This window comes from Schistocerca cancellata, chromosome 4 (assembly GCF_023864275.1).
Source record: "Schistocerca cancellata isolate TAMUIC-IGC-003103 chromosome 4, iqSchCanc2.1, whole genome shotgun sequence".
Lineage (NCBI taxonomy): Eukaryota > Metazoa > Arthropoda > Insecta > Orthoptera > Acrididae > Schistocerca > Schistocerca cancellata.
In genome coordinates, this window is record NC_064629.1 from 211,818,913 (window position 1) to 211,841,742 (window position 22,830).

The 22,830-nt window shown below is 39.6% G+C and overlaps 1 protein-coding gene across 1 annotated transcript in view; it reads left to right on the top strand.

The window, feature by feature from the left end:
• Positions 1-22,830, top strand: part of LOC126183346 (HEAT repeat-containing protein 5B) — a 268,954-nt gene that overhangs the window by 207,756 nt on the left and 38,368 nt on the right. Inside the window, exons 29-31 of the mRNA XM_049925227.1 lie at positions 1,952-2,194; positions 6,580-6,742; positions 12,149-12,264. Coding sequence (XP_049781184.1) covers positions 1,952-2,194; positions 6,580-6,742; positions 12,149-12,264 — 522 coding nt within the window. The remainder of the gene's footprint in view (positions 1-1,951; positions 2,195-6,579; positions 6,743-12,148; positions 12,265-22,830) is intronic.

The following is a 22,830-nucleotide window of genomic DNA, read 5'->3' on the forward strand; positions in this document are numbered from 1 at the left end:
TGGGCGGACATTATCATGTAGGAGGATAATGCCATTGGGCAACATACCTCAGTGTTTTGACTTCATGGCTCGTCTAAGGTTCTGTAAAGTGGCATGATAACATTGGGCATTGATGTTGGTTTCCCATTCAAGGAAATTGACAAGCAGTGGGCCCTTGTGGTCAAAAAAGGAGGACATCATGACCTTTCCAGAACTGGTGCGCACAGCCTTTGATTTCTTTGGAGGTGGTGAAGTTGCATGTTTCCACTGCTTGCTCTGATGCTTGCTTTCCGGTTCAAAATGGTGACACTATGATTCGTCATCTGTGACAATACGTGACAGAAAGTTGTGTTTCTCCTCATGATAATGGTGCAGATGACTCAAAGACAGTGCCATTTGAGCATTGCACTGTTCGGTGATCAGTTGGTGGGGGAACCCACTGTGCATAGATTCTTTGAAAGTTCAGGTGTTGATGCATTATGGTGTGGGCAGTGCCCACAGTAATACCCAGTAACCGATGGATCTCATCCACAGTGATTTTGTGGTTGTCCAAGACTGAAACATTCACTTCCGCAACCATTTCTGATGTGATGACACAATGAGCCTGTCCAGGACGAGCATCGCCTTCCAGTGACTTGCGCACTTCAAGAAATTGTTTGCACCATTCCACAACACTTGAACGACTCAGACTGTACTCACTATACTCTGCCTTTGTCCGTCGATGCATTTCACAGCCTCCAACTCCCTCTGCCGCCAAAAATAGAGTCACTCTTCGTTGCTCCTGCTTATTCGCCTGCATGTTCGGTACTGGACGATAACTTGTGTGACTACCTTGTGTGAAACCACACTGGCGCTATGCAACATCAAAGGTGTGCATGCGTCAGTCTCTCTACCAATAGATGGCGCCATGTTACGTGGCAGTTATGTGGTGCCACCTTATGTATAAGGCAAAGGTAGATGCACTGACCAGGTTTCATTTGAATGAACCTCGTATTATGACACAATAACTGCACTGAAAACATGAAATGCTAAAACTATCTGTTTAACTGCTGGCTGGCTCTGTGTCAGTGATTACCTGTTTCTTGCTCACAGGCATTTGCATTGTCTCATCTTCATCTACAGCTAATAAGATCTATCTTTTGTTGCTGCTGCCCAGCAGAGAAACTTGTTACATAATTTTCTGACTATTACTAGAAAAGTTAATGTGAGTCCACAGGAAAGCCTCCATCTTCAGACAGTCCAAAGATTTGTTCCAAAACTCCAGAAAACAATTCTCCATATGCTGAGAGCATAGCTGAGAGCCACTCTTTGGTGGATTTGATGAAATTCCCTCGCATCCTCCTAAGGTTGCTGACAAGAGAGGTTGGAGGAAGAATGAGGCAGTCATGAAAAATCTCATTCCCAGTGACGCTCTGGAATTACAGTAACTGTTACAGTTTCTTGCACCACAATTAATGCACATATTACTGTGTTCTCTGGATTTAAACCCCGACAGAATAATTTATCATCTTATCTTTCTGGTAAAAGCTATGACTGTTATTGTTTCTGACAGTTCAGTGCTGAATAAAATCACAGTTTTTTTATCATCAAGGAAAGGATTACAATTTTCCTCAGTTTGTCAATCAGTGATTCCTTTTGGCTGCAGACATTAACGTAACATTGAAGTTTTTGTCATGTGTGCATGAAGGTGCACTATTATTAATTTAAAGCCTGTATGAAAGTTTGTGGGACCTATTATTGAATTTATTTCTTGTAATTGATTGATGAATTTTTGCTCCATCTATTTGGTGAGGCATCTGCACATTTCCAGTGTAAAAACATTAGATGGTGTAGAATGTGACAGTGACTTACTAACTTCTTGTTCTTCCAAGCTAATACAAATTAATGAGTGCACATGCTGCATCAGAGTGTGGATGGTGGAAATAATATCGGACATAATACATATATGTTTCATACATCTTTTCTCTTCCAGAATTTGCAAGCCAATTACCTCATGATGGTGGTGCATTCTATACTACAGACACCATGGAGTCATCTAGACCATATTACTTAACTTCATGGCCTCCAATTCTTCATGCAGCAGCTTTATGGCTAAATGCAAGTGGATTTGAAGATAATAGCCAATCTCCAAAGAAGTCCTCAGAATGCCAAGAAAGCATTGTTAAAAAGAAAAGTATTTGTGAATCTGGCCATGATCGCTTCTACCTTTTGTTTGGTGAGTCTTTCTGATTTGATTTCAGTTAAAGAAAGTTCCAAGTGTAAAAAAAAGATAAAAAATTATGATAAATTATGTCACATCTTTACAGTATATGCATAGAGCATGATTTTTTCCACCATGGACAAACTCTAGGGATTGATTGATGAGAAGGTGTGGAACAAAATAGGTATAATGAATGTATGTCTGGAAACACATGGTTTCCATGCTACAGACCATTTGTTCAAACATACACTGTTACAGAGACTGCGGTCTATTACGTGCTGCAGCATGCAGCCACAGTTACAGCATGGTGGTACTGTTCCTCATATGTCTTGCCATAGTGCCCTCTCTTGCCATAGTAATTGGTAATGTTGTGTCCGATTCACTTCTCTTGCTGACTCACACCTTATAGTGGATGTGGTACAGCATTATACGCAATGGTTCCGTATTCAAAGGGCAAATGGCAACGGGCGGTGTGTAGTGAGGTTGTATCAAGAGACCTATTCCCGCCGACAACAACCACAGTGTTCAATATTTGCAACAGTGTTTTGCCGTTTGTCTGAGACATGGTTGTTTCAAGAAGTAGGAAATTATTAAGGATGTACCCGAAATGTCTGGTCACCAGACGTGGAGGAAAATGTGATCAACACTGTGGAAAGCAACTGCCGTGTCAGTACTAGGGACTTGGTCTGCCAGCACAGGGTAACCTAGATGACCGTGTCGAGCATTCTCCATGATAGTTGTTACTACCCTTGTCACTTACAGCATGTGGAGGGCTTACTAGTGGCAGACTTCCCACATTGGGAGCAGTTTTGTCACTGGTTTCTTCACCAGGCAATCACGATTCTGGGATTTGTGTCATCCATCCTATTCCCAGATGAGGCCACCTTCGCACCTTTATGTGGGGTGGTATCTTCAGCTTTCATAACAGTCATCTGTGGGATAGTATTCAGTACCCCAATGGTATGGTGACAGCGAATCATTAGCATTGGTGCAGCTGGAATGTGTGGGTTGGGGTAGTTGTCGACCTATTTTGGGACCAGTCTTCCTTCCATGTCACCTAACAGGCTGGAACTATTGGTGTTTCTTGCGGGTAACTTCTGTTGGAAGAAGTACCATTGATGATATAAAGGGTTATGTGGCTACTACATGATGGTGCTCCAGCCCACTTTGCCATTAATGTCTGGACGCATCTCAACTGTATCTTCCCTGGTCAGTGGATTGGACGAGGGCATCCAGTTCCATGGCCTGCTCATTCACTGGATCTCAACCTGTGTGATTTCTGGGTAGGGGCCATCTCAAAACTATCATGTTTGCAGAGCCCATTCCATGTGTGGAGACACCTTTGACACTGTTGGAATGCAGCCAGGCTGATGTGAATGTGTGAGACAGAATGTGCCATGGCATGAGCACACATGCATTGAGGCACATGGAAATCATTTTCAACACATATGGTAACTGTGGCTGCTTGGTACAGTGCATATTAGACTGCAGTGTCTGTAACAGTGAATGATTGCATAAATGGTCTCTATCATGGAAACCATGCATTTCTGGACATAAGTTCATTAGACATTTTTGTTCCATATCCTCTCATTGATAAATCGCTAGAGTTTCTACATGGTAGAAAAAATCATCCTGTATTGCTTCATCAGGCCTCAGGGTAGTAATTATTCTGTGACTCTAAAGCTTATTATTGTGTCTTTATTTGAGAAATATGATTGTAAAATGACTCTTTACAGAACATCAGACTTTCATGAAACTGACTCAATGGCTAAATTTCTCAGAATGTTCTGTCAAGAATAAAGATGACAAAAGTCATTCAAAAATATCAATGTCATAGAAGTCCATATCCCATTTACATACATTACGATAAGAGACATCAGTGCTTGGTGACTGAAAAGGATTGCAACAGTCTACAGCAAGTGGGTGATATTATTTGTAGAAAAGCCTCATAACACCACTGGCAGGTATTCTGCAAGCTGTAATAGTTTTATTTGTGCACCAGTCTTGTGGAATTTGCCACAGGACACTCACATTATGCACATATCAGTCTGTGGCAGTGTAATCTAACTTGTTACATTCCAACAAGCCTGCTGTTGTCAGAGTCCACCAGTTGCTCATAATTTTTTCCATATTATTGTGAGTGTGAAATAAGAAATATTGTAGCAGCGAAATAGGCAATGTTGCCAGGTGCCAGTTCTGGCTTTTTGCATGTCGTCACACACAATCACTTGACCGATGATATCCTTCACTCATGACATACATTCCAAGTGCATCGCATTTGTCCTGTCAAATATTAACATATACTGACATAAAATTATGGGAGGAAGATGTAGGAGGAGGAGGAGGAGATTGGTGTTTAACATCTCGTTGCTAATGAGGTCATTAGAGACAGAGTGCAAACTCGAATTAGGGAAGGATGGAAAACGGAGTCAACTATGTCCTTTCAAGGGAACCATCCTTGCATTTGCCTTAAATGATTTAGGGAAATCATGGAAAACCTAAATGAGGGTGGCTAGATGCGGGTTTGAACCATTGCCCTCCCAAATGTGAGTCTAGTGCACTAAACACCATGTTACCTTGCTCAGTGAGGAAGATGAAGAAAGAAAGAAAGAAAGACAGAAGAACGAATGAAAAAGATTGAGAGCGTCAAGGTTTTGACATGGAGCTCTAAATTTTTTTCATAAAGATCCACAACATGAAATTACAAGCAATGACCATCTTGTTTGAGTTAACAGAGAAATATCATTCTTCAACAAAACTTTTCTGGGTCTGTGACAGCATTATTATGTTATGATGTTGATATCATGTTGGCCATTGTTGCTACTGGTGTATCTATTGCTGTGGTATAGTTATTACTGGGCCAGTGTCACCTCAATTTTTGTGTGCTGATACTTCATTCTGCTCATATTATCTATTGTTAACAACATGATAGACAATGATTCTGGCAGAGGTTGGTTGCAGTGAGGTTTTATTGTAGCTGACAGTGACCATAGAAGTCTATAATCACAAACTACATTTTGTTGTCTGTGACCTACTATTGCATAAGTTAGTTTATGCCATCAGTGGGAATGTTCTCAATTGATTTCGTTTGTATCTAACTAACAGAAAACTGAAATAATTCTCCACTACCTCAAAAGAGGCAATGATACTGCAGATGAAAAATAAGCAACATGATAGCAAGGTTGGGGTGCAATAGGGAGTGTCAAACATGCAAAATTGGTTAGATCACTGCAACAGAAATGTACAATTTTGAAACTTTCATAACTACTATCCGTGAAGTATGCTGTTGTGTGTAGCATCGTTTTTCAATAAGTTTCATACAGAAATAAAAAATGAGAGCATAAAATGGCAAGATTGTTGTAGCACTGTTAGTAATCCTATTACGACACTATCGTGTTACCTGCTTGAAAGCAACCTAATGCCTTTCAGCATGATTTACTGTACATGCTAGTTAGTTTCATGTTCAATGGATCATTTGTATGATTAATCATAATGATGTGAAAAAGAGTCATTTTACATTCCTAGTACACATTTATATGTAAATATGGCTACATGCTGACCATTTACAAGGTTTGTTTTCTTAAAAAAAAAAAAACAAATAAAAAAAATACAGACATAAGAAATACCTGCCCACCACCTTCTACACATAACAATAATCACATTCTTCTATGGAGTAGGAGGAACTTTCATGGATAAACTTTTTCAGTTTATTTTCAAATTTTACATTGTTGTCTGTAAGACGTTTTAAATCGGTGGGTAAGTGATCCAAATTTTTGGAGGTAATATTGTGCTTAAGATAACCCTAATGTGGAGAAATGAGTGCCATTTTTTCTTCTGGTATTGTAATTATGTACATCATTGTTCCTTTTGAACTGCAGTGGATTTTTATAACAAACTTAAAGGGGGAGTAAATATACTGTGAAGCAGTAGTCACAATACCCAACTTCTTAAACACATGTGTACAAAATGTTAACGTGCAATGTGTTTTCCTTTCAAATGAACAATTAATGCTGGTGTAATTAAGCCTGAAATTGTTTGATGCTACATAGAGAGAACTTCCTCTAAATTTATTACTGTAATGCTGTCAGTTGGATATAATTTCACATATAAACACTTTTAATCCACTGTCATGTATTGGATAATTTTATTACTGTAGGTCTGTGATCCAAATGGTCCATATGATCACCAGATTGCACTGATGATCTAGCTGCTTTGCACCCAAAACAACAGTAATAATTAATCATCCATATTCATCATGGTTCCATAGAGCAAAAAGTGTGAACATACACAGCACTATCTTTAATTTGTCATATTTTTTATTGCTGCATGATAGTAATATTCTCAAAAAAGGAAAAAAATAAGATAAATAAAAAAATTTACGTAATTAATATTGTTTACAGGTATCTGTATGGAAGCTCTTTGCAGTCCTCGTTCAGTAGAACCATTGGAAAGCATTAGTACATGTTTACAAGCCTTGTACACTCTATTAGATTCAGTCTGGTCTCGTCAAGTACTTACAAGTGATGAAAAGCTTCCAATTGAACTTTGCAATGTGCTTCATAGGTAAGTTGCCCCCATGACATTTAAGGTAGTATTAAGAACTAAATATTATATAGTACTCTGAGCTGTTCAGTTCAAATGCCAGCTGCGCGCAAGTTGTGTGAACTGAAATTGTGCCTCTGCCCATTGAAGCAGATGTGTTTCCCCCATGAACAGTAAGCATAGTACATGAAAAGCAATATATGCCTTAACCTGTATTTCAGCAGGTGGACTAATTGTGGTGGTGGTAGTAGTGTCAGGGTGGGACGAGTAGAGGGTGAAGAAGGTGGTGAGCAGGAAGAGGGATTAGGGCTGGGTGGCTAGCGACTCGTAGGGAGGAAGTCAGTTTGCAGCTAGCAACGTGAGAGGGAGGTAGGTGTATGGGTTATGCATGTAATGAATGATTTTAGGGGCCAGTGGGGAGCAGCACACACTGAAGGTAAAGTGGGGACATGAATTGGGAGTGAGTGACAGGATGGAGAAAGGGAAAACTGTTGGGTAGAGGATGTGGGGACAGTGGGTTACCAGAGAAACTCCCATATGCATACTGAATGATTAACAAACTGGATAGGTTGCTATTCACTGTAAAAATGACATGTTGAGTTGCAGAAAGACACAGCAAAATCACTGTTACACATTCAGCTTTCAGCCAACACCTACTTCAGAAGAGAAAACGCACAGACATCCATTCATACAAGCAAGCACACCTCACGCCACATAACTGCCATCTCTGGCAGCTCGGACCAGAATGAAGAACGCTTTGGCTGAAAGCTAAATATGTAACAGTATTTTCGTTGTACCTGCCTGTAGCTTAACATGTCACCTTTACAGTGTGTAGAAATCTATGGTTTTCCTTATATTATTAATAAACTAATAGGTTATTTAAGTAACCATACACATTTTTGGTCACAGAAAAGTTGGGGCTACAAAACTATGACACTGACTTTCAGCAATAATGTTTTTTAAGATTGGACCATTCTGAAACATGAACATTTTAAATATGATTAACTTTTGAAATATTATGTGCTCAGAAAAAGTGAGATGTTTGTTGAAAAGAGGAGAATGGGGGCTTTTTAATGAGCTATATTAACTTTCAAACAACTTTCAGCATCATTGAATTTTTACAGTCACATGGTTTGCAGATATAGTACACCATGAACTTTTTAATTAAATATTGCTTGAAAAATAAACAAGTTATTTCCTGTAGCTATTATGAATGTACTATTAACAAAGAAGGATAAGAAAAGGAAAAATAATAATATTGGCATCAAGAGTGGTATAACAACAAGTGGGATAGTCTGACCTTGCTCTGTTATAGAGGGGGTGGTTAAAATATGTGTTGAGTGGCTGATGCACACCTAGAGAAAAGCATAGGATGAAGTTTGTGAAGGTGAGTTGGAAGATATGTAGAATATGAATCCAGTATTCGGTAAGAAGCAAGTTGATGAGCACATTTGGAGGGGGGGGGGGGGGGGGGGAGATTAGAAACCCTTAAAACATTCAACAGTCCACAGATATTATAAATCAATAGAAGAAAACCAGAAAATGTGAATGAGAAAGTAAAGGAAGCTGTAGTCACAAAGTATGGATGATTTCAACAGTTTTAGTGAATGTCACCCTTGGTTTCATGTGCATTGTATATCCTGTTCACTTCCGCACCCGAAACACTGAAAGACCTCTCATAAATCCCTAAGAAATTCTGGTCATATATAAAGGCTGTCTGAGGCACACCAGAGGTAGTATCCAGAGACTAGGTGACAGAGAACACAATACTGGGAGTAGAAATGAAAGAAAACAGAGATGCTGAACTCTGTTTTAGATTATATTTTACAAAGGAAGATCCTGGAGTACTGCACCAATTTAATTCTCACACTACTGCAGTGATGATTGTTATTGGTATTAGTGTTAGTGCCATTGAGGAACAGCTGAAATCACTAAAAGTGAACAGATCTCCAGGGCCTCATGAAATTCCTGTCAGATTCTATACAGAATTTGCAACTGAGTTAGTCCCTCTCTTAACCATAGTATTCCAGAGATCCTTCAGACAAGAAACTGTGCCCAGTGGTCAGAAGGAAGCATGTGTTACAACAATCTACTAGAAGGGCAGCAGAAGTGACACACGATACAACTGTCAAATATAATTGACATCCATCTGTGTAGAATCTTGGAACATTTCTGAGCTCAAGTGCAGTGAGGGAGTTTGAACAGAATGACCACTTCCGCACCATCCAGCATGCACTCCAAAAGCCACAGTCATGTGAAACCCATCTCATGCTTTCCTTGCCTAGCATTCTGAAAACCATGGATCAAGGCATTCAGTACACGTTATTTCTTGACTTCCAAAAAGCTTTCAACTCAGTACCACACAGTGCTTATTAACAAAATTATGATTATTTAGGTATCAAATAAAATTTATGGCTGGACTGAGGTTTCTTGATAGGGAGGACGCAGCACATTATCTCAGATGGAGTGTCATCAAACTACATAGACTTAGCTTTGGGTGTGCGCCAGTGAAGTGTATTGGGATGCTTGCTGTTCATGTTGTATGTTGATGACCTGGCAGACAGTATCAATAGTAAACTCAGACTTTTTGCCAAAGATCCAGTTATGTATACTGTAGTACTCTCTGGAAAAAGCTGCCCAAATATTGTCAGAGCTTGATAAGTTTTCAAAGTGATACAGAGATTGGCAACTTACTTTAAATGTTCAGAAATGTAAAACTGTACACTTCACAAAACACAGAAAAATAGTATCCTACAACCACAATATCAATGCAGCATCACTCTAATTGGTCAACTTGTAAAAATACCTGGGTGTTGCAACTTGTCAGGATATGAAACAGAATGATCATATTGACTTAACTGTAGGTAAAGCAGTTGGCAGACTTTGGTTAATGGTTAGGGTACTGTAAAATGCATTCCATCTACAAAGGAAATTGCTTACAAAAAACTTTCTTAATCTGTCTTAGGATATTGCTCAAGTGTGTGAGACTCGTACCAAATAGGGGATGTTGAACATATAAAAATAAGGGTAGTATAGTGATCGCAGATTTGTTCAACTCATGGTAGAGTGCAATGGGTGTTTCAAGAACTAATATTAAGTGAGGAATGTAGAACTACATTCCAGCCTGTTGTGTATCACTCCCGTAGGCACTGCAAAGACATGATTAGGCTAATTACATCTCGCACACAGGAATCTAAGCTGTCACTCTGCCCACTTTCCATAGACAAATGAAAATGTATGTAAAGAAACCCTGACATGTACAAAGGGAAATACCACCTGCCATGCACTTCAGTGGACTGCAGAGTATATAGGTAGATGCAGATGAAAATGTCAACATCTACACAATACAAAGTTGACTAGCATAACTGCTATTATGTGGGTCTGGCAACTGCATGTATCCCAGCTATGTTTAGGCGCAGGTATAAAAGTTAATGCAGTTAAACATGAAGGACTGTTAGATCCTGTAGTCTATACAGCCTGCACCATGTTCAGATATGAGGCTAGCGCAAGATTATTCCTCTCTTGATTGTTATGTGATTTTTCTTCTCCGGTTCTTCTATTCATTTTCATTTAAATCCATTTTTTAAGTTTATTCCCCCCCCCCCCCCTCTCTCTCTCTCTCTCTCTGGTTGAGAATAGTGTTAAAGGAAAGTTCACTCGAGAGAATAAAAAAAAAATTATCAGACAGAATTTCTGGCAAGTACACACTGTTCCTGACCCGGTGTGTCCTACCTGGTCTGCAGTGTTTCGTTGAGTGGTTTACAGGCTATTGATCAGTACTACCCATGTCATCCTCTGATAGCAACTATCCAGGAGTCGGTTTATGCCCTCGAATGATCTGGTCATTCAGTGGTCTTTGTATGGACCCCAGGGCATGTTGGAGTTCCGGGAAATGAGTTTATTGACAGGATGGCCAAACAGGCCACTCGTAAGCCGCTTCTGGAGCTGACTTCCAATCGGTTTTATGCCGCAAAGTTTTCAGGGTTTGGGATGCTGAATGGCACATCTTAGTTATGCCCAATAAACTCCGTGCTTCAAGGAGAGCACACATGAGTGGTGTGTGGAAGTCTTCTCTGTGGGTTTTTCGCAGGGACTCTGTGGTCCTCTGCCGCCTTCGCATCGGCCACACTTGGCTGACGCATGGCTACCTTCTCTGGCATGAGGCCCCACCGTCGCTGTGGTTCCTGTCTTGACAGTGGTCCACATTTTGTTGGACTGTCCACATCTAGCCATTCTGCAATGGAATTTTAATCTTCCTGATGCACTTCCTTCGATTTTAGGAAACGATGCCTCCACGGCTAACTTGGTTTTACATTTTCTACATGACACTAGTTTTTTTCTTTGGTTTCAGTTTTAGTTCCTGTCCCTTGTCTCCCTGTGCTGTCTACCCTAGTACTTTTAGGTTAGAGATTTTAATGTGTTGCAGAGTGGATGGCTCATCCTTTTTCATCCTCGTGATCAGCCAGTCCAGGACATCTGCTATCCTGTTTTAAGCTCTTCTGCCTGTTTGTTACGTGTCTGTGCTTTTCTTGTCTTCTGTTGTCCCCAGTGTGTTCAGCTTTGTGCTTCTTTTTTTTTTTTCCTCCATCCATCTAGAATTCCTGTGTTGTGTACTGTTTGTTTTCCATTTTATCCCATGGACTTGGTTGAATGGAACAAGGGACCAATGACCACACAGTTTGGTCCCTTTAAAACTCGAACCAACCAGCCAGCCAAGTATCTACTGCGAGAAGATGAAATGCACAATGCTGCCGACAGTCGCACATAAAAGTATACACATGATTCTAGCCCCTCATCCTTATCGTTGGTGGGTGCCTCTTATTTGGTTGTGAGTTACCTGCCCTTCTCTTTAACCTTCCACAACCTGTCTCTATCCCCTTTATGAGGTCTCCCCTCACCCTCACTTTTAAAAAAATCTGGATAATCAGAGATGCTTTGGCAATGGGAAAACTATGTATTGTAAGGTACAATGTAACATTCCATGATTACCATCTGTTCAATGAAGAGGTCTTGGTGGCTGTGGATGAGTATTTTGCATAAGTTGTAGAATGGAACTTTGGGGTGGAATCTACTTGTAAACATTAGACAAAGTGCACTAATCTGAATGTTTAAGAGTTGTTCTGGGCCTATATTTTAAAGGTGAAAACATAAGCCCCGAGTTGTTCACTTTACCATTGTATTTGATCATATCAGCAAAATTTTGCATCACAGTCTGTAATGTGTAATACTGCAGTAGATCATTTATTGCATTAATAGCAGACATAAGTGGTGGTGTATTTGTGTATTGTTTTGAGGAAGAGGGCTAATTAAGGAACCTGAAGAAGAAAGCTATGAGAACAGTCACTTTGTGTAGTATGCTCTTGCTATTGTTGTAGATGTTGAGAGAATAATTGTATGTATCACAACTCATTTTTTCCTTTTGCTCAGGCTCTTGTTGACCAGAGACAGTCCTTCAACACAGCTGTTGGTGATGGAGGTTCTAAAGCAAGTTTTGACAGCTGCACAAGAGTGTCTTGATGTACAAAAGAAGAAGAGACTGAGAGGTAATGTGTGTGTGTGTGTGTGTGTGTGTGTGTGTGTGTGATGTTTTGTGAGGTACGTAATGAAAAATAGAGGTGAATGAGTTAAGGGGAATAGGTATTAGCATGTTGAAATGTTATGCAAATTTTTACCCCTCCCCCTCAGCCATTTCTGAAAATGATAGTGGGACATCTTTGTATTGATAAAATAAATAGTTATTCACATTTTTCCATATTTTAAACAGTTCCGTAACAGAATAATACTTTTGTCCATTGATCCATAACATGCTAAATTAAATAATAACTGGGAGTACACACATGTTCTCTAGAATTGAGAGCTCAGACAGTAAAGCAAAATCAATATGGAATATTGCTGAAACAGAGATAGGGAAAGATGCTATGGAATTTGACACTATTTTTATTAAAGAGTTTGGAACATTGCAATAGTCTTTTCGTGTGTATAATATTATGTAACAACTATTGAAAGGCGGGTGAAAAAAAAAAAAATAGGTACCAGTAATTCAAAGAAGAAACAAAAACATTTCATCAAAGAAGCAAGAATTAAATGAAATCAGGAAATCATTAAGACCTTTAACAATAAAATTCTTCTAATAAGACAGTAAGAATGAGTCATTGAAGGAAAACTCAGAGGAAACACAGGACGAGGAAGAAGAAGAATTCAACATCTGAATGATATGAAAGATGGAAGGAGATACAACAGTCTGAAGGAAGAAGCTGAAGACAGGGAACAGTGGAATTAGAAATTCTCTGTACGAAGACATGGACCTGCCACTAGGCAGAATACTACATAATAATAATAATAATAATAATAATAATAATAATAATAATAAACCCCGTGGAGGCACGGGAAAAGAATAGGCCTCCAGTATGTTCTGCCAGCCGTAAAAGGCGACGAAAAAAACAAACCACTAATAGGGCTAACCCCCGTTTTAGTGTGTTTAGTTGGTTCAGGACAGAACTAATGAAGCTTCGGACAAGCGCTGTCATGGTCGGGGACGACACTTGAACCCTATGCCCGTCCACAGTGGTAACGACACTGCTAGCCACACGGCAAATGATTTAAATCCAAATAGAGGTGTTTTGCAGGATATGCTTCCTGCAACCACTCTAGAAGGAAAACAGAGGCAGAGGATGAGATGGTCAGATGAAGTTAACCAACACCTCATGTTCTGTTATTACCAAGCAACAAACGTAGGAACCAACACAACTGGATACAGATCACAAGTATACACAACATTTATTACCAGATACCCAGAATTAAAATTTTTAACAGAACAACGACTAGCTGATCATATCCGTGTAGTAATAAAAAATAACAGGATACCCCAGTCAGAATTAGAAAACATCAAACAACAAGTACAACAAATACTGGAACAAAATAATGTGCAATCAGAAGAAGAAGAAAATACAGTAATGGACTCAAACATCACAGAGCAAACAAACAAAGAACAACATGCATCAATTAAACAATCAGAGGAAAACTAAATATTAAGACAGCCACCAGAACAAGCACAAATAGAACATGAAGTGACACACATGTTAGATATAGAAGAAAAATTTCAGTTGACATATATAGAATACAAAGACACAAATACGGACATTAGACCATTCTTGCATAACCACCAAATAACCCACAAGTTGAAACAACAATAACAACTATCAACACAATCATACACAACAAAATAAATGAAAATACAACTATGGAAGAGTTACAACTACTGGTTTATATAGGAGCACTCACTGCACTAAATATACACACTAGGCAGAGATCAGAACCAACCAACACACAGAAGAAACCCACAAAACCAGCATGGCAACACACGCACTACAGATCAGAATAGAAACACTGAGAAAAGACATCGGACAGCTAACACAATTTATAAGAAATGAAACATCAGACAAAAAACGAAAAAGGTTAGTTAAAATCTCACAACAAGAAGTGATAGAGCAATTAGATGAAAAGAAGCAGAAATTACAAGCATTGGCGAAACGACTTAGAAGATACAAAAAAAGTTAAAATAGAAGGATACAAAACCAAACATTCAGTTCTAACCAAAAGAAATTTTACCAGACAATAGATAACACACACATTAAAATAGACAATCCACCAAACATAACAGACATGGAACACTTCTGGAGCAGCATATGGTCAAACCCGGTACAACATAACAGACATGCACGGTGGATACAAGCAGAAACAGATACATACAAGATGATACCACAAATGCCTGAAGTGATAATTTTGCAACATGAAGTCACCCGAGCAATTAATTCTACACACAATTGGAAAGCCCCTGGAAACGATAAAATAGCAAATTTCTGGCTAAAGAAGTTCACCTCAACACATTCACATGTAACTAAATTATTTAACAGTTACATTGCAGACCCAAGCACAGTCCCTGATACACTTACACAAGGTATAACTTATCTGAAACCTAAAGATCAAGCAGACACAGCAAACCCAGCCAAATATCGCCCCATAACATGCCTACCAACAATATACAAAATATTAACTTCAGTCATTACACAGAAATTAATGACACATACAACACAGAACAAAATTATAAATGAAGAACAAAAAGGCTGTTGCAAAGGAGCACGAGGATGTAAAGAGCAACTGATAATAGATACAGAGGTGACATATCAAGCGAAAACTAAACAAAGGTCGCTACACTACGCATACATTGATTACCAAAAAGCTTTTGATAGTGTACCCCACTCATGGTTGCTACAGATATTGGAAATATACAAAGTAGATCCTAAATTGATACAGTTCCTAAACATAGTAATGAAAAATTGGAAAACCACACTTAATATCCAAACAAATTCAAATGATATCACATCATAGCCAATACAGATTAAGCGTGGAATATACCAAGGAGACTCATTAAGTCCTTTCTGGTTCTATCTTGCTCTGAACCCACTATCCAACATGCTAAATAATACAAATTATGGATATAATATTACTGGAACATATCCACACAAAATCACACATTTGCTATATTTTATTTATTTATTTATGCATTTATTTTACCTGGCAAGATTAGGGCCTTCAGGCCCTCTCTTACACCTAACCAGGCATACTCAGATTCAACAAATTTCAGTTTCTACAGAACATTAAGGACATATAACATGTTATACAGTATTAATGTTACAGAAAAAAATTAGAGATTATAAAAGTAGTACAATGATAATTATAACAATCAAAAAATAATTATAATAATCAAGAATAATAATAATAGTAATGACTATGTATAGGGAAGTAAACATATTTTTTCTTTTATGAATGTCATTCCTATTGCTAGTTGGGAATTTTCTCGTTATATTCTTGCAGCTTGTGAGTTATTCTCACCAAGCAGAGACATAAGGCGATAGAATGGGGTGAAAGAGATATAGAAGAGGTAGATAGGTTAGAGGAAGAGAAATAGAATGGTAAAATTCGAAGCTATGATGGAGAGGAGAAAGAAAAAGATGAGAGGGGCACGACAATGGTGGCTATACCGTCCCTAATATGTAAGTCTTGAGTTCCCTCTTGAATGTTAAGTGGTTCTGGATAAGACGCAGATCACAGGGGAGCGCGTTCCATAGTCGTATGGCTGAGATGGAGAATGACACAGAGAAAGATTTTGTGTTATGTAAAGGTACAGCCAAGATGCTAGACGTATCCGATCTGGTATTGCGGTTGTGGAATGATGATAGGTGTTTAATGTGAGAAGATAAGTATTGGGGGCACCAGTGGCTAAGAAATCGATGAAGTAAGCACACCGTGTGGAGATCGCGTGGCTTATGTGGGCGTATCCAACCTAGCTGGGAGTATGAAGGACTGATATGATCATACAACCGTATATTGCATACGTGTCTAACGCAAGCATTCATCACTAGCTCGAGGCATCTCGAATTTTCACTATTTGTGCCGTGTTGAACTACATCACAATAGTTAAGATTAGGCAAGACTAGTGTTTGGACTAATTTTTGTTTAACATGGGCTGGAAATATTTTTCTAAATTTTTGAATTGCATGTAGGGAGGAGAGCGATTTCCGGCAAGCTGTGACTGTTTGTTCTTCCCAGTTTAGGTGTTCATCCAAGATTATTCCAAGGTCTTTTACTGTTTTTTGGTATGGTAGTTGGGTACCATTGAGGAGTATTTGAGGGACTGTTTCACGAAAGTACCGACTGATTAACTTTGGATGAGATCTAAGTATGACCTGGGATTTCTTGGGGTTTAGTTTCAGACCTAGGTTCTGTGCCCATCGAGAAACAGAGCAAAGATCTGCGTTCATACTCGCTACTGCGTCAGCAATGTTTTTGTGGCTTTCACTTATGTACAGTTGGATGTCGTCGGCATATAGATGGTAGTTGCAGGAGTGAATCACTGAAGAAATATCATTAATGTACAGTGAGAAGAGTAATGGACCAAGGACGGAGCCTTGGGGAACTCCAGAGCGCACGTTTTTACATGATGACTTTTCCGACCCACAAATGACTTGTTGACTTCTGTTTTTGAGGTAGCTGTCGAACCAGTGTATAGCGCTGTTTGAGAAATTCAGCTCTTTCATTTTAATTAGTAATATATCAAAGTCAACTGTATCAAAAGCCTTGCTAAAGTCAAGCAGTGTTAGGATGGTAGCTTCACGTCTGTCCATAGCATGTTTAATGTCATCAGTTACTTTGATTAATGCAGTTGCTGTACTATGGTGCTTTCGAAAGCCTGACTGATATTTGTTGTGGATGTTATGAGTTTTGAGGTAATCCGTCAGCTGTTCATGGACGATGTATTCTAGGGCTTTAGATATTGCAGGTAGTATGCTGATCGGCCTGTAGTCACCTGGCGACTTAGGGTTGTCAGTCTTGGGTATAGGTTGAATTAAACTTTGCTTCCACTCAGTAGGATATGTACTACTGACAAGAGACAGGTTGAAGATGTCTGTGATAAGTGGAGTAACAGTGTTTACGACATTCTTAATCATGCCAATGCACACTCCATCATTTCCTACTGCCTCGGAAGAGATTCTCATAATTGCCTTGTGTACTGTGCCGGTAGTTACATGTTTTAGGAAAAACTTGTCTCTCGAGAGATTGATATCTTGGGGCTCGTAATTTGTCGCTGCGTGGCAGTTTACAGCTGTTGAGAAGAAATCGCTGAATTCTTCTGCAGACGCTTGATAAACAGCGTCAGATCTTCGCTTCCCTATACCGAAACTGCGCAGCTTTTTCCACAGTGCAGCAGGTTTTGTTATACCGCATACGACAGAGCGGGCATGTCTGACTTTGGCATTCCTCACGCTTTGCTTGGTTCTATTTCGGAGTTTCCTATAAGCTTCGTACGCCTCGGGAGTTGGGTTACGCTTGAAGGCCCTATGTGCAGCATCACGTTTATTCATTAACTGGCGTAATTCAGTGGTGAGCCACGGAGCGGGAGCTCTCTTTACCTTGACAGTGCGTTGAGGAGCATGTTTATCATACAGTGCAATAATTTTGCGACATAATTCCCGAATTGTTCCGTCTAAAGTCGGTTCATTGCTTATATCATGCCAAGGGATGTCTGAGCAATCCTTTTGAAGAGCGGCATGGTTAACATTTTTTAGGTTTCTGTAGGTTACCAGGTGAGATTTATATTTGGTAGTGTGCACTGAGTAATTTAAGAATATCACGTCGTGAGCAGAGAGTCCTGGAGCGGATGTCTGATTGGTGCGAATTATTTTATCTGGTCGCTTTGTTGCTATTATATCTATGAGTGTATGGCTGTGTGGCGTGTGATGAGTTGGGTCCAGCGGTGTTAAACTCATATCATTGGAGTGGAACAGTCTCCTTAGTTTTTCTGCAGAGGGAGATTTTAACTGTAAGTCGATGTTTGTGTCGCCCATAATGATTATGTGTTCATACAATGTCACGAGCGAGGACAGGGCAGACTGAAAGGAGGACATAGCACCGACGTTTGGAGGTTTATAGATTACTCCAATTAGCAGTTTATGATTTGAAGTATTTATTTCGAAAAACAAGAACTCTGCTTCTCCTTCGCCCTTTGCATCCGATGTGCAGAGTACAGTAGGTCTGAGATCAGAGCGAACATAGGCACCCACACCACCCCCGCGTCGTGTTTCGCGATCTGCCCTTAGGAGAGAGTAACCAGTGATTCGGATAGCGTCGGAAGAAATGTTTGGTTTCAACCAAGTTTCAGAGACGAGGATAACATGGAACAGCGATTGGCAGAACAGGTCACAGAACTCGTCGAAGTGAGCCGTTAGCGACTGGGCGTTCGCGTGGGCCACAAAGAGCCCGCCGCCGGAACCGGTCCGTCCCATTGTGGCCGCCTGTAGGACCGAGCGCGCTCCGTCTACCTGCTGGCCGGAAGAGGGACAAAAGCTGGATTTCACGGGGGAAGACATATTTACAGGTGTTTCCAAGGTCATGACTGACTCAAGCGTCTGTGGGCTAAAGGTGAAAGACAAGCAAGAGGTATCGGAGAAAGGAGCAAAAAGAAAGATGGAAAGTGGCAGTGGTGGTTACGAAAAAGATAATAGTAGTAGTAGTAGTAGTAGTAGTAGTAGTGGTAGTGACGAGGATGAAAATAACAGATATAGAAAGGCGGTTTTAAGGAGATTCCTGTTAATGGAGAATGTTAATTCCCGTTTGACTGAACTATATGAATATGCATGAGCACTTATGATAGACAAATAAAGAAGCAATATTTATGTGAAACAATTGACTGATTTTAAATAGAGTACTTATGGTACTTATAGAAATAACGAAGCAATATTTACGTAAAAAAATGAAAAGAAAGAATGAAAATTAACTTATATTAGACAGAGTACAATATGAGACTTTGTGTCTCGCGAGATTTCGCTCAGTCTTTCAGTTCGGACATGTTCGTCACCATTTTCCTCCCTCCTTCCGTCTTGACTACGATCCTGCCATCCTGGGTCCATACATTTTGAAGGCCGAACTGTGTGATCGCAGTGTTCAAAACTTTTAGTCTTTCGCGCGTCAGATCTTCCCTCAGGGTAACCCCACTCTTGGCGAGTTTTCTTTTCTGGGCAAACACTTCAGCTCTTTTCTGGTATGACACAAATTTAATTATTATGGGCCTGGGTTTCATGGCACCTGGTATCCTGCGCCCAACACGGTGGCTTCTGTCAATGTCGGCCACGTCGATCTGCACGCCAAGTTTCTCACGCACGAGGGTAATGGCCAGGTCGTCGGTGTTTTCACGATCGTTTTCAGCTACCCCGAACAAGCGCAAGCTGTTCCTTCGCTGATACTGTTCAATTTCATCGGTGGCCGCAGACAGTTTAGCTTCTAGGTCGGCGGCTTTTTTCTATTGTGCGGCCAGGGACTTTTTAAGAGACTGGATTTCGGTGCTGTTGCGCCCGACAAACTCTTGCAGTTTGTCCATGACCGCGGCCGTCACAGAGTCCGTGATGGACTGCACGATTACGTCTAGCGTGTCTTTACTGTGCAGCGCCGCACTCACCTGGGACCGGACGAGCTCCCCGATGTCGGGAAGCGAGGCCTCACCTGCCGCCGGGGACCGGGCGCCCGCGCTGCCTGCGCCCCTGTAGCCTCGCCTGCTGCCGCTTACTCGTGCTCTTCCCATTTTTCACTCACTTATCACTTGTGGTAATCAACGGAGAACAACACACCATGGCAAGTAACACTTGTTTAGTCGGATGCATACGTTGTGGACTGCCGCACTTCTCTGTAACACCTTCAATGAGCGGAAAAACTCGCGAGCCAAAGAAACGCGCGTCACTCAGTGGCCGCCATCTTAGCTGTCAAAATGGATGATCTAAAACTACTGGCAGCAACCAATCAACAACTCAACCAATTACTAAAGATAACAGAAGTATTCAGCAATGATATAAATATGGCTTTTGGAACAGACAAATGTAAGAAAAATAGCATAGTCAAGGGAAAACACACTAAACAAGAAGATTACATATTGGATAACCACAGCGACTGCATAGAAGTGATGGAAAAAACAGTTGCCTATCAATATCTAGGATACAGACAAACAATAGGAATAGATAATACAAATATTAAAGAAGACCTAAAAGAAAAATATAGACAAAGACTAACAAAAATACTGAAAACAGAATTGAAAGGCAAGAAACAAGACAAAAGCTATAAATACTTAAGCTATACCAATATTGACCTACTCATTTGGAGTAGTGAAATGGAGTAACACTGACCTAGAAGCACTCAATACACTTACACGATCACAATGCCACATATGTAGAATACATCACATATACTCAGCAACAGAAAGATTCACATTAAGCAGAAAGGAAGGAGGAAGGGGATTTATCAACATAAAAAACGTACATTATGGACAGGTAGACAATTTAAGAAAATTCTTTATAGAACGAGCAGAAACTAGCAAAATACATAAAGCAATCACTCATATAAATACATCGGCTACACCATTGCTATTTCATAACCACTTCTACAACCCTTTAGATCACATAACATCAACCGATACAAAGGAAGTACATTGGAAAAAGAAAACACTACATGGCAAGCACCCGTATCATCTAACACAGCCACACATCGATCAAGACGCATCCAACACATGGCTAAGAAAAGACAATATGTACAGTGAGACGGAAGGATTCATGATTGCAATACAGGATCAAACAATAAACACCAGATATTACAGCAAACATGTTATTAAAGATCCCAATACCACAACAGATAAATGCAGACTTTACAAACAACAAATAGAAACAGTAGATCACATCACAAGCGGATGTACAATACTAGCAAATGCAGAATACATCAGAAGACATGACAATGTAGCAAAAATAATACATCAACAACTTGCCATACAACATAAACTAATAAAAGAACACGTTCCCACATACAAGTATGCACCACAAAATGTACTGGAGAATGATGAATACAAAGTATACTGCAACAGAACCATTATAACAGATAAAACAACACCACATAACAAACCTGACATCATACTCACCAATAAAAAAGAAGAAATTAACACAACTAATCGAAATATCCATACCCAATACAACAAATATACAGAAGAAAATAGGAGAAAAAATTGAAAAATACATCCAACTGGCTGAGGAAGTCAAGGACATGTGGCATCAGGATAATGTTGACATTATACCAATTATACTATCAACTACAGGAGTCATACCACACAATATCCACCTGTACATCAACTCAATACAGCTACATCCAAATGTATATATACAACTACAGAAATCTGTAATTATTGATACATGTTCAATTACCCGAAAGTTCCTAAATGCAATGTAACATATACCGTACAGTTAAAAGGAAGTCACACTTGATTAAGGTCCGCGTCGCTTTCCATTTTTAACCAGACATAACGTCTGAGACAGGAAAGAGAAATAAATAATAATAATAATAATAATAATAATAATAATAATAATAATAATAGTGACTTTATAATATGTAATGATCATAGTCACATGTGTGATACACCATTAATTGGAAGAAATACCCAGACAAATTAAAATATTCCATTCTTAGCTGCAGATATCAGTAATGACCTGCCATCTGTGTCCTAATTTCTAAACTTTTGGTAGGGTAATGTACTGAAGGATTGTCACCCACCTGTCCCAGTTACAGTTTGGGTAACAAATGGGCCATTCTAATGAGACAGCTGCTATTTTTAATAGGAAAATACCACCAGTTGCAACTATTGTGTTACCTACCATAGGTATATATTGTGTCTGTTATGGCAGTTTGAAAGAGAAGTTACATTTTTGTTGAAAATATGGTTCAGAACATGCTTGGTTTTACTTCAGAAATGAAATACAAAAAGTTATACTATGATGATGAAATAATTCGTAGAGTAATTCATACTGCACCATATGCTTGGGGAGATATTAAAGTGTACATTCTACACAACTGGATAACAGACATTCTAGTTTTAAGAGCTCTATGTTAATAATATACCATCTTATTTGAATCGGAGGCAGAATTGGTCCTTTCTGCAGATGACAATAATTGTTGTAAATCTCAGTGAAGAATTGTAAGAGAACATATTGAATTATGTTTTGAGAAGGTTATTAATGTGTTTAGGAAAAATGAATAAGTTTTGAACTTAGGAAAAAAGCATCATAGCCATAACAACTTCATATTTGAGTGAAAGATCTATAAACAAATTAGTAGGACAGCTGTGGGAACCACACCATAGCCCAGTCTCTAAATGAGCTGCATGGAAAAGACGTTCCTTAGCTCCCAACAGTTGTGCTCTGTGAAAGAACTTCACCACTTTTTCTACTACAGGTTCACTTCTTTTCCCAGCTTAAATTCACCTGGCCCTCCTCCAGATCCAACATTGTCTTCCTGGAGGTTATCTTCCATCCTATTGATGATCACATCTAAACTTTAGTCTGTATCAAACTGACCAGTTGGCAACAGTATCTCCACTTCAGCAACAACCTCTTTCAGACTTTACTCTCCTGTGTCTACTTCACAGGTCTTGTCCACAAACAAATTTTGTGGGCAATCTCCTTCTCTTACTGTCCCGCTTCCAACAAAGCTCAGAAACACCCCTTTTGTCACCCAGTACCACCCAG